The 15,855-nt window shown below is 46.6% G+C and overlaps 3 protein-coding genes across 3 annotated transcripts in view; all 3 read left to right on the top strand.

Annotated features, from left to right (window-relative positions):
- The first annotated feature begins 3,287 nt into the window (after nt 1-3,287).
- On the top strand, nt 3,288-5,865 carry HOXA7 (homeobox A7). Its single transcript, XM_063303812.1, is given in 4 exon segments — nt 3,288-3,333; nt 3,336-3,440; nt 3,443-3,829; nt 5,000-5,865. Coding segments are annotated over 4 exon segments (828 nt in total). The 5' UTR covers nt 3,288-3,296; the 3' UTR covers nt 5,299-5,865.
- Nucleotides 5,866-7,963: 2,098 nt separating this feature from the next.
- HOXA3 (homeobox A3) overlaps nt 7,964-15,855 on the top strand; it is a 49,881-nt gene continuing 41,989 nt past the window's right edge. The window contains exon 1 of the mRNA XM_063303802.1: nt 7,964-8,220. The gene's annotated coding sequence lies outside the window, so the exon portion shown is untranslated. The remainder of the gene's footprint in view (nt 8,221-15,855) is intronic.
- On the top strand, nt 11,154-15,002 carry HOXA6 (homeobox A6). The gene is made up of 2 exons (XM_063303811.1): nt 11,154-12,860; nt 14,275-15,002. The coding sequence occupies exons 1-2, from the start codon at nt 12,401-12,403 to the stop codon at nt 14,532-14,534; spliced, it is 720 nt and encodes a 239-aa protein (XP_063159881.1). The 5' UTR covers nt 11,154-12,400; the 3' UTR covers nt 14,535-15,002.

The raw sequence follows: 15,855 nt of genomic DNA, 5'->3' as shown, positions 1-15,855 counted from the left end.
CGTTAAAAATAATGGAAGCCTATAGAGGGAATGCAACGTTTACATTTAATAGATGCTCCTAGTGGAAAATGAAATTTATATGAACGGATTACGACCTATCACAATTTGTAAATGCAATCCTTATTGTTAAGGGTATGCCTTTCATATAGCTTGCTGATGTTATCCTGAACCACTTCACCTATGGTGAAATGCAAAACGGAAGTTAAGTAACTCATATAAACTCGTAATTGAACAGCCAAGGCTAATTAAGGAGAGGGAAACCCACATACTGTATGCCAAATAGCAAAATCAAAGCTGTGATGGAACCCAATCAGTAAATATTTTGCTTCCTATTGCAGAAAACAACCTTAAAGCATTAGCAAATAGTTATTATTTTGAAAGGGCACGCTTTCGTTTTAACAAAGATTTCCCAGAACATAACAAAGCAATTTACGTCTTTCTATATAACAGAATATTTTTGAAGGACATGGAGCTCGTTAGATAGAGAGGAAAACATAGGAGGTGTAGGGGCTTTATTGGAAAACACAGAAATAAATGAAATGCAATAAGTTATAGATTATTTATTTATTTTCTATCCCGCCTTTATTATGTTATAAATAACTCAAGGGAGCGAACATACCTAATACTCCTTCCTCCTCCTATTTTCCTCACAACAACAACCCTGTGAGGTGAGTTATAAGACAAGGATCGTTGTGGGCTCTGTTTGTGCGTGTGTGTGTGTGTTTATGCGCACCTCTAAGCAGGTTTTTATAGAGAATGCAGCATACAGAATCTCCTTCTTTTTGAACAGCAGGAAATTTCCGCATTCATGCGCCAGAGCCAGATCGAGGCTGAAAATGGAAAAAGCGAGAGCTTTTCAATCATACTTCGGTGGCAAGCGGGGAGCTTCACTTTCGACCTGCTTTGAAGCTGATGGGGAGGAGAAATTCGCACAGAGAGGATTAGACACCGTCTGTTTAGAAATCTCCCTTTCTCAGGGTGCGTGTGAATTCACCTATTACTACTACACAACTCTTGTGAAAAATTTCGAACGTTTCGAAAAAAAGACTTTAGAAAACGCTATCTTTTTTTAAAATTAGTATTATTATTTTTAAGGCTGTCCCCCGCGGAACTGAGAAACCAGCATCTTGTCTTGGTCTTCCCTGAACCAATTTAAGGGGGGCTAGTTCCAGAGTCGTCTGCAAAGCCCCGCTCTGCCTTATCAGGAGCCGCGCCTCCAGGGCCGCTTCTGCTTGCGTCTTGCTCCCACCTTCCATCTTGCGGGCTGTTCCCGGAGAGGCATTTATTGGTTCAATGTTGTGGCCGGCCGGCCCCTTCTTTGATCTCGGCTGCCTTTGCAGGTTCCCTTTGCTTTCTTCCCACTTCTTAGCCATTTCGTTGGCTTTTTAGGGTTGCTTGTTCGTTTGTTTGTTTGATTTGACAAAGATTTTCCAGGAAGGCGAATGGGGGGCTGCCCTTCCTTTGGTTTTGACAGCCATCCTAGGATGCGGATCAAAACTGCTGGGGCGAAAAGGGCCCAAACAGCGCGGCTGCGGACTCCCTCCCTTAAGCGAAACGCTCCAGGGGCAGAGGACCTCATCTGCGTCCCTGTGATTATACTACTAGGATCATCTTTTCAGCCCGCAGCCCTATCGTACGATGGCCTCTGTTGGTCCTTTCACTGGACCGGCCGGGGCGGTGGGGCGGTGGGACCGAAATATACCCTCTCAAAGTTCCGTGAGAAATATCGTCAGGGGCGTTTCTAGCGCGTGAAAGGCTTTGTAGATAAAGGATACCCGATTCCATAATTTAAGGGGAGAGTTTCCGGGGCAATTCCATTGTCTTTCTTCCAGTTTATGGTGTGCAATAGAGCAGGGCAGTAAAAGATGCCTCTGTGCAGAATTCTCTACGGAGGAAATTCATTTTACTACCGGGGAAGGGTGGGGGGAGCAGGAGACACACCACATCCTCCCTGGATGGGCTGCGTGTGTGTCTGTGTGTGTGTGGAGCGGGGATTCTTAAAAATTAAGGAGTCCTGTTGTCCGTGATCCGAGGGGAGGGGACATTGCCTTCCCCCAAGCACAGAAGATCCTCGAAGGATCTTCACGTGTTTCCTGAAGAAGTTGGGCGCCGGCGGGTTGTGGACAGAAGCAGGGATTTAAAAAAAGATGCATTTCAACGTCCTCATCCTTACTCGAGGAGATTCCCCTTCCCAAAGGTTCTGAAAGCCCGTTCATTTTATTTGTCACTGCAAATACGTTTTTAAAAAAATCGGGGCGGTGCTGTTGGGCAGAGCAGGCCGGCTAATAAAGGCGCTTCTGTGTCGTAATTCCCGCAAGAAGTCTTCTGATGTAGCCTTCCCTGGAATAGCAGGCAAAATCAGGCACATGAAAGGCCTTGGAAGATATTTACCAGTCCTCTCTGAAAAACTTGCGAACAAGCTAGGATCCGTTCCCGCCCCACCGACCCTTTTTAGGCAGGGAAGTTGGCAACAGGAGAAGAGAAACGGAGGAGCCTGGGTCATTCCTAACCCGCACACAGCCTGTCAGTATCTCGAGAAATCTGCTGGCAAAATAGGAAGGGCAACCATTTTTACCGAATCATACAAACCCATCAATATGCGCGCACACAAAGAGAGATGCACCGACTGAAAGCCACCGGGTGCATGATGCTGCTTCCTTTTTTTGCAGGAAAAAGAATGCGGACACGGGGATGGCGATGCGCTTGTGCCCAGGTTCACTAATGCGCAAGAGCCCACCGGGCAGGAGAAGGAAAGCCCGTGTTTGTAGCTAACCGCGGGGGGAGGTACTATATTAACGGGGGGTGGGGGGTTGTTTTGTGTGGGTCCCTGTGCGTCCTTTTCCCGAATAGGACGCGCCGAAAGGCTGCCCACGACACAGAAACTAGAGGTGGGAAACTCCAAATCCAGCCGATAGTTTCTTTCAAGCGGTGGGAAGGCAACTGTCTCGGGGCTGGGGGAGATTTAAGGAAAGCACATGACGACACCGTCACCCCCAGCCCAGTTCGCAGAAGCGGAAGAGAAGGGTGGGCGAGGGCGAGGGCGAGGGCGGCCGGCCTTAGCTCTCCAAATGCCGGGCTCCCGTTGCCTCGTCACAGCCCAAGCCAGCCCCGTTCCTCGGCGCTCCCTCGGCTTCCTTCGGGGCCGCCGGCCATGTGGCAGCCCGCCCGGGGAAAAAAGCCCCCCGACTGCTTTCGGTCATTCGCGAGGCACGGCTGTGATGCTCTTCCCCTTCCATTATAGGACCTTGTGCGCTCCCCTGATCTCTACCACCTGTGATGCAGGAGGAGATTGGCGGATGGGGTCATATGACTGGTCACGTGTTGGAGGCAGCTCGGTCCAAAAGAAAATGGGGTTTGGTGTAAATCTGGGGGTGTAATGTTATCATATATCACGCTACCTCGTAAAACCGACACCGAAGCCTACCGGACAACAAATCACCGGTCAAAATTATGAGTTCTTCGTATTATGTGAACGCTCTTTTTAGCAAATATACGACGGGGGCTGCTTCTCTCTTCCAAAATGCGGAGCCTACGTCTTGCTCCTTTGCTACCAACTCCCAGAGAAGCGGCTATGGACCAGGCGCTAGCGCATTCACCTCCTCCATGCCTGCCTTGTACAATGTGAACAGTGCCATATATCAAACCCCGTTCTCTTCCGGATACAGCCTGGGCTCTGATGCCTACAACCTGCATTGTTCCTCTTTTGATCAGAACATTCCCGTCCTCTGCAATGACTTAACCAAATCCAGCTGTGAGAAAGCGGAGGAAAGCAACCTGCACAGCCAGGCTGAGAGTAATTTCCGGATATACCCCTGGATGAGGTCTTCAGGTATGGGGAAGGCGGGGGGACCGGGCGGGGGAGACCAAAAGCCGTGCTCAGAGACATAAAAGAACAGCCCGACCTGCGGGCGAACGCTACGCGACCTCAGGCAGGCGAGCCAAGGCGGCGCATGCAAACTTCCTCGCCAAAAGTGCGCCTGCCTCTCCGCTTTTAATTAGAGCAGAGGCGCCATTGCGCAAAAGCCTGTGGCATTGTATGTAAATGAACCTCATAAAACTTTTTATTGCCCAATTAATGAGTTCGAGCCTCGTAAATTTATCTAACTCCTCTTCGCGATGGAACTGGAGCGTCGGGCTGAACGCCGGGCTGCGCCACAGGGAAAACAGGCGAGGGCGGCGAAGGGGTCCGGAGAGCACGCCTGGAGACGGGGCGCCTCTCTCCGCCCGCAGCGGCGGCGAAGGGGAATCTCGGGTGGGAAACGGGGCGGCGGACAGAGATGGAGGAGGCAGCAATGACTGAGAAGCCGTCTCTGCGTGGATTGGGCTAAAATGTGTGATTTCTTTCCGTTCTCGAATTTTCTTTGTCAGAAAGGTATGACCCTGTTATTGGCAGGCAAGCGGAGGTTCTTGGTGCTGCGCGTCCTACAGACCAGGGGGAGGCGAAGACCTTCTTTTAACTTACCCTGAATAGAGTTGCGAGCAAGCCTTGCACCCCAGGCACTGCCTAGAATGCGACCTAATATTCGGAGGAGTTCCGCTCAGCCACTTTGCCTCTGGCTCGGATTCTTCTTTGAGGTTATGGATTAAAAACCTAGAATCCGGCCCCCAGACCTTTAACGAAGGTGCCTTCAGTCGGAAAAGCAGAGCTGCAGTCCCACGGAACACGGCCGAGTTTATTTCGGAGGTGGCAGAGATTCTAGGGGAGAGGAGAACTATAGACTCGGTGGGGTTTACTTTCAAGTAGGGGCTCACTAGGGCTTACTTGCAAGAAGACCTGCCTAACCCCGCGCTGTTGATAGCCTTTGGGGCCGGCAGGGTATTCATTGTATCTGGCAAAAAAGGAGGCGGGGGGCGAGAAACAAGTCGGCAGATCACTCCCTTATCTGCCGACTTGTTTGTAAATTCGGAGTTTTATTCAGGTGGATGGTCTTCCTTTCCTGCCTTTTCTCCCTTAACGTGGATGGTCTCCGCCCCCCCCCCCGTCTCTCCCTCCCTTTAGGTCCAGATCGGAAGAGGGGGCGTCAGACTTACACCCGGTACCAAACCCTGGAGCTGGAGAAAGAGTTCCACTTCAACCGCTACCTGACCCGCCGGCGGAGGATAGAGATCGCTCACGCCCTGTGCTTGACCGAGAGGCAGATCAAAATCTGGTTTCAGAACCGCCGCATGAAATGGAAGAAGGAGCATAAGGAAGACGCCGCTGGAGGCGCCGCCGCGGCCAACGAGGGGGCCCCCGCCACAACCCCGGTGGAGAAGGTGGAGGAGGAAGAGGAGGAGGAGGAGGAAGACGCGGAATAAATGCCGGTGGCAGGAGGAGGGGAAGGCTCACCCGAGCCTCTTCTCGGATGCTGCTTGCACGTGACAGCTGTAAACGCTCTCCTGAAGCTTTTTTTGGGGGGGGGTTTAAAAAAATAAACATAAAACTACCCTTGTTTTTTTTAATGGCCATTTCCACTGTAAGAGGGGCTGGGGAGAGGACAGGAGGGGTAGATCTCTTCCATTACCTCTCGACATCCCCTGGATTATTCTCAGTCTAAATTGCAGAGTCGCATTCTCAGGCCAACATCTGGGCTGGATTGGCTTTGGGCATCCGAGCTTGTCGTCATTTATGTTAACAAGTGATAAACGACATAGTATTAATATTTTTACTGATATTTGTGAAAGGAAAACGAACCCAACAATGACCTGTTCTTTGCACACGAAAGGGGTGGAAAGAGCGAGCGAGAGAGAGAGCGCGAGAGCCCCATCTAAGTTAGCTTCCAAATAAACTACCTGACTGCATGGATCCCAAAAACTCCAGAAGGGAAAAGTGCATTAGGCTTAATTTCAGACTACCTAATTTTTCACTAAAGTTCTATATACTTCCAAGCGGTTGGACTTTCTGCTTATTTGTTTAAATAATTGGGGTGGGTGGGTTGGGGTGGGGGAAGAAATTCTAAAAAAAATAAATAAACCACTACACTCAACTGCAGTGATTCGTACTACCTATTTTGAAAACTACCTATTTTCTAACTCCGCCTACCTATCACCAAAATTGTACTGTACAGATGAAAAGGGGCGAGAACAGTGTTGGTGGGAGTCGCTGATGGGACCTGAAGGTTAGGGGAGACGTTGTCAAGCAGACACTGCGAGGCCTGCCTCGCATGGATCGAAGATTTGGTGCGGAGTATTGATGAATATAATTTAAAGTTTTTAAGACATAATATATTTATTGCAAGGCTGTTATTAAATTAAATATGCTGCAATCTAAGCTTTCTTCTCAAGTCTTCACTAGCCCGAATTTTATGAGATAAACCCTAATTTTAGCCATTGTAAAACCTGTTTCATCTTTTCTTTCATATTGCACTCCTGAAGGCTGATTCTGTGTCCATCATTGATTCTGCTTGATGCAATTAAAAAAAAAAGTTAAGCGAATTTAAGCAACAACCACCTGCTCTTCCACCAGTTTCTTCCCTCACCCTATACTCGCTCAATACAAAAGGCTGCAACTTTCCTACATTTCAGACAACTTGTGTATTGGAAATGTTGGCTGTTTCTTCTGTCTTGAATTCCATCATAAACTGGGAAAATCTATACTGGACCGGGTAACTTTGTAGCATGATAACATTAAAAAAAAAACTTCTGTATAAATGAATTCCACCATTAAAGTTTTGGCTAATCTTTACTCATAACTTGTACGTTACAAATGTGTTTTTTCCACTCTGCTCACTGTGAACGTTGAGGTATTTCATGTTAAAATTAGAAGGGGCAGGGAAGCGCGCGTGTGTATATGTGTGAATTATCTTTGAAGTTTGCTTTCGTGTATCACCCAAGTTTAATTGTGTTTTATGTTACACAGAAATAAAAATGCTTGTTGACAGTGCATTGCCTTTCTTTGCAAGCAAAGAATGTACGTGTGTATGTGTGCATATGTCCCACTGTTCATTATTCATATAATGAGATATAAGACATCTGAGCAAACGAGGACGGTGCCATCACTACTCCATTGCCTGGAATAAAAGAGCAGCAGAAACTCACTTGCAGAGTAATTGACCACGATGAGAGACTAACACGGAGCTAGACAGTGGCTTGGCTCTGTGGGCACAATCCTGATGGATTTCACGTGCAGCTTCTTCCATTGGAACTAGCAGTGATAAATAGATCGTGTTCTACTTAACTTAGACATCTAAACTGGTTCCATGAGTCGGGCTTCAGTGGGGCCAGGATTATGGTCTTGGCTGAAGCTTCTTCACATAAGCCTAATTCAAATCTGGGGCTTGTAGGCATCTTCTCTGCCTAAATGAAAACCCGCATTTCGGGTAGGATACAATTGCCCGTAGGGATATTCTCAGATCAGAGGTCTGAATAGGGGCAGAAGGCAGAAGTAACAAAAACACAGCTTCTGTTCCGTGGTGTATCTTCAAATACTTTTGAAATATTTTCCTATTTTTGTTCTTTGCCTACACGATCCACCCCCATTTTTTTTTAAACTGAAGCAAGGCAGGCTGCTTTCAGATTGAAATTATAAGGAAGGAGGTAAAGGATAAAATTCGTATGAGTGGAAACCAGGCCAATGACTGCTACTTTGTTTGGCTCTAAATGTATTTAGCATAATTTCCATGCAGAAAGCGGAGGAGGATTGTCCAAATGGTGGGGTCCTTTAAAAACCTAGGACCGTCTCTCTGGTAAAATGGCGCCTTCCTAAGTCCTGCCTCTTTCTTAGTGATGAGGAAAAGGCCATAAATCCGTTGTTGTTTATGAAAATTTACAACTTTGCAATACAACTTTACGAGTGATTCGGGTTCTCCATTGGTTGTCGACGGTCATGTGGGTGGTAATCGTGAACATGAACTTTTTTATAATTTCCCTGGCGAGAATAGAGCTGCATTCTTTTGCTCTGCTCTGTCCTGCTTCGGATCTCTCTGCCTTTTCAGCCCCACCCCCCCTTTCAGTCACCCACCCGGGTTTTCATTTGTCCTTTGTAAGTCAAAAGCGAGTCGAGTGGATGGAGGCTGGGTATGGGCAGTCGCCTCGGACGCAGGTCTGGAATGGCATTTTCCAGCTCCTTTGCCGGAAGGTGTGGCATCTTGGATTCAAAGCTGTGGGGTGGCAGATTTTCAGCTCGCAACCCGGCTAATTTCCTGCTTCTCCTGGCACCAAAAGGAAGGCAATTCGTCTCCGCCGCAGCCAAAGCGACAGCTGTCAAAGTAGCAGGGGCTCCTGCCAGCCAGGACCTACAAGGTGAGAAACGCAGAGAAGCGTGTGAGCAAGCAGACCTGGTTAGTTACGCGAGGTAGCCTGGCGTGGCTGAGCCTCTCTCTGCCTCGAGCAGAAGGTCGACTTGCCTAGGAGTGAGAATGAACCAAGGCAACCCGGGGCTTCCGGGAGTTTGCCTGGCGTATACAAATCAGAGTCGGCTCCAAGTGTCATCCTGACTCTGTTACTGTTCCATTGGCTGCATTAAAAGGCTGCCGTTGGAAAGCGCAGTGGGTTTCTAGAAACCCTCTCGTGAGCGGCTGCATTCGTGAAAAGGCGGATTTGGAAGACCCAGAAAGGTGGTGTCTAACCCACGCGGGCTGGTTTGGTCCTGGCAAAGGTTTAATTTGCGATGGACGCTATTAAGAGGTTGTGTTTATTTTGAGGTGCGTGTAAGGAATGAAAATAAATTGGTGGACGGAGGCGGGTCCTCACGTGTTTTAGAATTTTAGGCGGTGATTAATTCCGGTGATGCCTTTAGAGGCAGACCTGAACGCAATATTGTGGTGCTGCTCGTGTGCACGGTGGAGAGGCAGGAACATAGGAGAGCGCTTTAAGAACCCGAACATTTGTTTTGCCATTAATGATACATGGGGCGGGGGGGAATTAAATGCTTTAAGGGACCTTTTTGGGCATTGCTTAATGAAAAAAAAAAATTAAGAATAAATTCTTTTAATAACTGGAATAGGTGACAAGATGTAATGGCGAGAGTTATATGCGATATTTTCGGAGAAGCAGTTGTGCGTGGTTCAGCCAAAGCAAGGTGGTTTCTTATCCATTTGTAAAGAGGAAAATATTTCTGACTGTGCAGCCTAAAACGTGTCTCTGTTCTGATATTTATCTCCGCCGTTGAGGATGATTAGCGACTTTCTTGAATATCCACAACGATAGGATATCATTTTCAACCCCTTCCCAGCCCGTTCTCCGAGTTGATAAAGAATTACGTGTGCATTACATTGCAGTATCTGCTTGACTACAGCTGCAGTGAATGTCGGATTATTTATCGGCAAGAGAAGCGTGCTCAGTACTGCCACTCTGTGGCCCTGGGAGGTACTAGGCGCTGAGAGGGCCGGGGGCAGCCACCAGGTACATAAATAAATAATGAAAAAGGATCTGATAAATAAATCACTACCGAATGGGTTGCTCATCATTGGTCGGAGCGTATCCACACACGGAGACGTCATTACCCTTTTCCAGGCGGTTTTTACGCTTTAAATGTACGCAGGGGAAAGCAGAGGCATCCTTGAAAATGTGATTGCGCTACCTCTTTAGCAGGGCGACCAAGAGACGCTGAGTTTATCCCACGGGGGTTACTAATACACGTCCAATCTAAACAATGGCTGGGATTGAGAGATCTGTTTGGATTAGAGGCTGTTAGCTAAATCTTGCTTCTCCTTACCTCCGTGAACATGAGAAGAATCTGTAAGTGGATTTGTACCTTCACAGAAAAGGAGCTTTTAAACATAAGAGGGCTACTGCTGCTGCCACCCCCCCTCCCCCCGCACCTGTGTTCTAACTTTGTTTGACTTATGGCTTGGGCTGAATGAAAGAGGAGAGGGGAGGGCGGGGGAGTGGGAGGCCCTCATTGTTAAAGTGGTAGTCACACGTTTTAAATCAATGGAGGCTGTTATTTGAAAGATTCTGGAGTTTGACATGTTTTGCTGGGTGTTTTTCAATGGTCCACTCAAGCTGTTTGCCTTGCTTCATTAAGAAAGTATCTCGGAGAATTTGTCTGGATTTTTCTGGGAAGGTGCAGACTTTGGCAAAACTTCTGTTCAACAGATGTGTGTCTCCAAACATCTAGATGGAAGGGGGAAAGTGTACTATTAATACAGTTTCATTTGCTGAACCACAGCCATTTTTTTTCTTTTTCATTTGCTCTAGTTGGTGTTCTGGTAACTGTGTGTAGATTTTATTCTTTTTCTGTTCTGAATTACGTTTGCTGTGGATTTAAGAGTTCAGCGAGAATTCCCTGCTTATTGCATTAAATCTACAAATAATCCCCTAATGTACATTTTCCCATATCTACTTATACTTCTGTATGTTGGGCAAATTGGCTATTGCTAATGTAAATGAACCAATATCTAGCTATACTGTATTCTCTGTAAAGTACAATAAAAAAATACTACCTGGACTCCATTTATAGGAACTTTCGATTCTATGTATGCTGATGATTAGTATAAGGCAGCGCTCTCTCTCTCTCTCTCATTTCTTTCTTCTCTCACTTTCTTGCATTGTAAAATATTTAAAAAGAACTCATTTTTGCATTTACTAATGACTATTCTCCATTTTTGGGAGTATTTTCCATGACACCCCGACAATTATATGTATAGATCTTCATTTAGTGGGGAAGAAAAAAAAAGATTAGGAAGTTTTTTCAGAGACAAAAAAAATCCATTGTTGGAAGGGTCTCTGTGAAACTCCTGTTAAAGACCAAAAGAATGCTGGTGACTAGAAGGGGGTGGCAGCGGTGCGGTGGCTATTTTAAATTACTGCTGTTTTATAGATACAGGAAATAAAAAATAGCCAACAGACCAGAGGCCTTATGGTTTTCAAGCCAACAGAGAGCCAGTTATTAAAGTGGTAATTCAGAAAGTGGAAGAGCATCTGAGAAATGACAGAAACGATTGGCACAAAATATGGGGCTTTAATCTTATTCCTATTTCCTGGGAGATAAGACCAAGATGATTCAACGGAAATCATTTCGGTACTTGCCAGCCTCCATATTAAAGTCCTCATTGCTTTCCCGGTTTCTCACTCCCTGAAGAGTTTTGGAACTTCAGGCCTAGATATTTTCTCCATTGTATTTTGAAATTACTGTCATGTTTGCAGATTTCAAAAGAGTGTATCTGCCAACGCTCTTTTTACTAGTGGGTTCTTTCTTTCTTTTGGCTAATTTGGTTTTATTGGTCTTTTTTTTTTTAAGAAGGGGTGGTTTAATTGCTCCCCACCTTCCTGTGAGATTCATTATAACAACAGACTGAAGTTACAAAGATATCATTTGGCGAGTTAAAAGACTAACAACGGGGAAAATTTTTATTGGAATAATTTCCTCTCTTCAAAGCAGCGGCTGGCATCCTCAGAGAGGTTTCCTTTGAAATACCCCCACTGACAACAAATAAAGAGCAGCGACAACAATTGTGTTGGAGAATCACCGTTTCCTGTCCGGCTCATAGCCGAGGATTAAATTAAATTAACTGCATTACATTATCTGGATCATCTTGACAAAAGGGATTTTTTTCCTCAGCCATTCGCGGGGATGTAGATGCATGCACACACTCTCCCACGCACGTATACACGCGTTTCATTACCAACGGGGAAGGGAAATCATGCAACTCGGCTGAATTACTGTTGCCCATTGCGTTGTGCCAGAAAATATTTCCTGTGTCTTGGGCGGCTCCGTTTTACTGCTTTTGACTCAGTCCTGGAGGTAGACGGTTCACTGAGGGGGAATCTCTTGTTCCCCGGTTTTGTTTCTAAACCAGCAGATCCTCCCTTCTGGAGACGGTTGGTCAACTTCCCAGTTTTAAGCGTTTCTTAGACACCGCCTGTACACCGCCCGGTTTCTTTGCTTTCCATTCTGCGGTGGGGCCGGGACAGAGACCTCAAGCTCCTGGCAAGAGGGTGAATGAACTGGCTACCCCTGGACAGACCGCGGGTTTGGCAAGTTAACTTTTCGAGGCTGCCTCTTGGCCCCCAGCGGTCAGCTGCCCGGCGCCCGGGGTCTCTCCTTGGAGTCATTCATTCCTTTAGGTGGGAATACCCAGCTCGACCTACAGACTCACCACGAGCACCCACTTCCTCTCCGGGGGTTACCCGAGGGCAATTCCTCCCCCCACCCCCCTCCTCCGTTTTGGCGCTGAGGAGGAGAGCTGCCGGTGGCCAGTTGCCATCTGCTAGGCTCGGCGGCGGCGGCGGCGGCGGCGGAGGTGTGTGCGGGGGAGGGGGGTTGTTTGGAACTTTGCTGGCTCGGTAGCGGCGGGTCCCAGGGGAGAAGGCCGTCCGCCGCTCGCTCATTGGTCGCCGCGCCGTCAGCTGGTGCGATTTGCTGCTGTCGCTTTTGGCGCTCGGCCATCCAGAAACAAACCACTCGCATGACTACTAATAGTTATAGCCAGATGTACTAATACACAACAAATCACGGTCCGGGATCTGGGGAGCGTCCATGAGTTCCTATTTCGTGAATCCCGCTTTCCCGGGAAGCTTGCCGAATGGGCAGGAGTCCTTCCTGGGGCAGATCCCCGTCTACCACCCCGCGGCTGGCTACGAGGCTCTGAGGCACTTCCCAGCTTCTTATGGGGCCGGCAGCCTGCAGGAGAAGCCCTACACCTCCCCTTGCTTCTTCCAACAGTCCAGCCCCAACACGGTCATCGCCTGCAACCGGGCATCCTATGATTATGGAGCCTCCTGCTTCTACTCGGACAAGGGCCTGGGCGGTGCCTCCTCGCCCCCCGGCAATGGCAAGCCAAGGGCCAGCAACCCCGGGGACTACTTGCCCTGCTTTGCCTCTGACCAGCAGTACAAGCCCGAAAGCGGGGCAGCCAAAGCCCTGAACGAGGAAGGCAGCGACCGGAAGTACACTAGCCCTGTTTACCCTTGGATGCAAAGGATGAATTCGTGCACTGGTAAGTCCCTGGGAGGCAACCACAACCACAGATCGGAGGTGGGGGGAGAGGCGAGGATGTGGGGAGCGGAACGGAGCCTTGTTTTCCCTTTCTCCTTCTTGGGGAGAAAGGTCGTTGGGCGACGGGCCATCTTCAGACCGTCTAGGATGAGCAGTGGAGGCTCAAAGCCCAGGGAGCACCTGGGACTCTTGTTCAGGTGCTCTCCAACCCGCCTGGTTGAGGGCTACCTTGACGAGGAGTGCCTTTTCGAGGCCGAGTCAGCACATCAAGCCTGCAATTGCAGTCTCACATACCTGGAAGCAAGCCTCGTGGAAATCAGTATTAGCACCCTTCAGAATCAATATTTTCTTAAGCACTGGAGGGCTGCTGTTGCTGAACTGCTCATCATCATCATCTTCATCATCATCATCCCAGAGCCTCCCCTTTCCATCAGAACCAAAGACTGATTCCAGGGAAGAGCTCTGACTGCTCCATATATTTGTGAGAGTTCTCTTCCCCCTCCCTTCACCCACCTCATTAGTGTGTAAGAGTGAGCTATTGAATGCAGTTTTCTAGTAATATCTGCGCACACACAAATCATCTAATGGGCTGGAGGGGGTGGGAAGAAAGAAACTTTGATCAATGGCCGACCTCCCCCCTTCAATGTATCAGAATGTCATTCTTTGTCGTTCTTCCAGTGGAATTAGAAAGACTGGGAAGATTTTAACAGTGAAGCATTAAAATTAAAAGCTTTGGGGGAATTTCAGGCTGTTCTCATGAAAACATTAACACCATTCCCTTAAAGCAGCATACCGTAATTTAATTTAACTCTACCTCTGTGCTCTATTTCTATTCTACCTTCTTAAGAACACTTGCTTCACAGTAGGTTTTATTGGAACCATTGGGGCTCGCAAATAAATGTATTTAGATGCTGGTGTCAGTTTAGTGAAGGGGCCAAGCCAAGCATCTTCAAATTTCACCTGTTTAAATTGGGAGAGAATTAAGAAATAGGATTGCTGATTCCTTCCTTTGGAAATCATGCGACTGAAAGAGATTTCAGTTTGGTCACACCAAGCCGAAATCCTCTTGCACGTCTGGACGTGACCCAGACATACATAAAAGCAACTCTCCTATACCTAGGCCTATTCGCATATTATCTGAGGGAAATGGCCAAGTTGAACACAATCTCACAGTTCCTTCCTGTGATTAAAAAGGAAAGCTTCTGCCCCCAAAGATCCCAAAATTTAAATAAAAATGATAAAATACCTTTACACCAGACCCGGTGAGCATGAGGGGAGCATGAGCTTGTCTCCTAGTTTAGGAAGGGCGAGTAAACGAGGAATATAGCCCCAAGCGATTTTTCCAGATTTCTTTGTCAACCGGAAGCGTCCAGGAGGGCCTGCTTACCGGCCGTTCTGTGTGTTTGCTTCCCTAGGTACAGTATACGGGACGCACGGGCGACGGGGCAGGCAGACCTACACCAGATTCCAGACGCTAGAGCTAGAGAAAGAATTTCACTATAACAGATACTTAACCAGAAGGCGACGGATTGAGATTGCAAACGCTCTCTGCCTTACCGAACGACAGATTAAAATCTGGTTTCAAAACAGGCGGATGAAGTGGAAAAAGGAAAGCAAATTGATCAATTCCACCCAGCCTGGTGAAGAGGAATCAGAGGAAAAATCAGGGGAGTAAAAGCATGCTTAAGGAAAGTGAATAAACCATCCATTGATAGCTTTTTCTTCTTCTCCATGCCTCCCAGTTGACACACACACACACACACTCACTCACTCACTCACTCACACAGAGCCCTACACATTCCTTGGGTTATTGTTCTTTTTGTTGTTGTTGTTGTTGTTGTTGTTGTTGTGATGCAGATGTTCCCAACGGCTTAATTAAAATATATACATATTTATATATCTATATACATTTGCAGTAAACGGTGACTTTCTTTATCAGTGGAATTACCGACAGTAGAAAAACTTGGTAATCATAGTCAGGTTTCCAGACTATAGATTTAGGTGCTTAAATGCTTCTGATATGAGCAAGTGTCTTTATTTCCCTTTTTTTTTTTTTTTAAAGTTTTAAGTGTTTGTATGAAGGTCTACCATTTGATGGTCCGGCTTCAAGGCAAAAGAAACAGCCAGACCCGGGTTCATAGAGAGCTTCGTCTGCATATTTCCTCTGCTAACCCGTAGGAAATAGTTGCGCTTTGTTCTACCCCTTTTCATCTCAGACCTGCACCCATTTGTTTGGCAGTAATATTGATTTCACTGGGACTATTTGAATGATGCTGGGCATGGCATCCTCGTGTGATTCGGAGAAAAAAGGTGGAGGGGGGACATTAGCACGTATGCACGATTCCCAATATATAATTAGGACTTTTTAAAGAGATAATGGAGGAGGGAAACTATAATAAAAAACCTTGCAGTGCTGTTTCTCTGCTATATATTTTTATTTTTCTAAATGTCTAGGAGTTTGGCTTTTTTTAATAATAAAAATTCTGCCTTTTTAAAGGGCTAAAAATATTGTATATATGAGTGATAAAAAGGAAGGATAGGCTTCTCTCTTGACGGGCAGATTACTAGGGTCCATATAATCATTTAATATAATTGATCATGAAGTGTATTTTTATTTTCTTCTTCTGTTGACCTAGTTTTAAATTCCATTAAGAGAAACCCCAGTCCTACATGTGTTTTTTTCCTTTCAATTTTTAAAAAAAAATATTTTAAAGGAAACAATTATTTTGGGAAAACACCCTCCCCCCCATCTAAAATAAGAATGCAGCTATTTCATACTCATTGTGTGCTAGAAGGTGAAGATGAAGGCTTTATTTAGTAGTAGCATGAGAATATATTATAGTACATTGGTGCCACTGTGTACATGTAAATATGGAAGCATGCTTATTATTTTTTGATACTGTGAAAAGCATAGCACTTGGACTATAACTCTGACTCGTCATAATAACAAAAAGAATAATTCACATCCTCCTAACTAAACACCACCACTATGCTTA

Source organism: Candoia aspera, chromosome 4 (assembly GCF_035149785.1).
Source record: "Candoia aspera isolate rCanAsp1 chromosome 4, rCanAsp1.hap2, whole genome shotgun sequence".
NCBI classification, from domain to species: Eukaryota; Metazoa; Chordata; class Lepidosauria; order Squamata; family Boidae; genus Candoia; species Candoia aspera.
The sequence above is the reverse complement of the archived record's forward strand: the minus strand, read 5'-3'. Positions and strand labels throughout refer to the sequence as shown.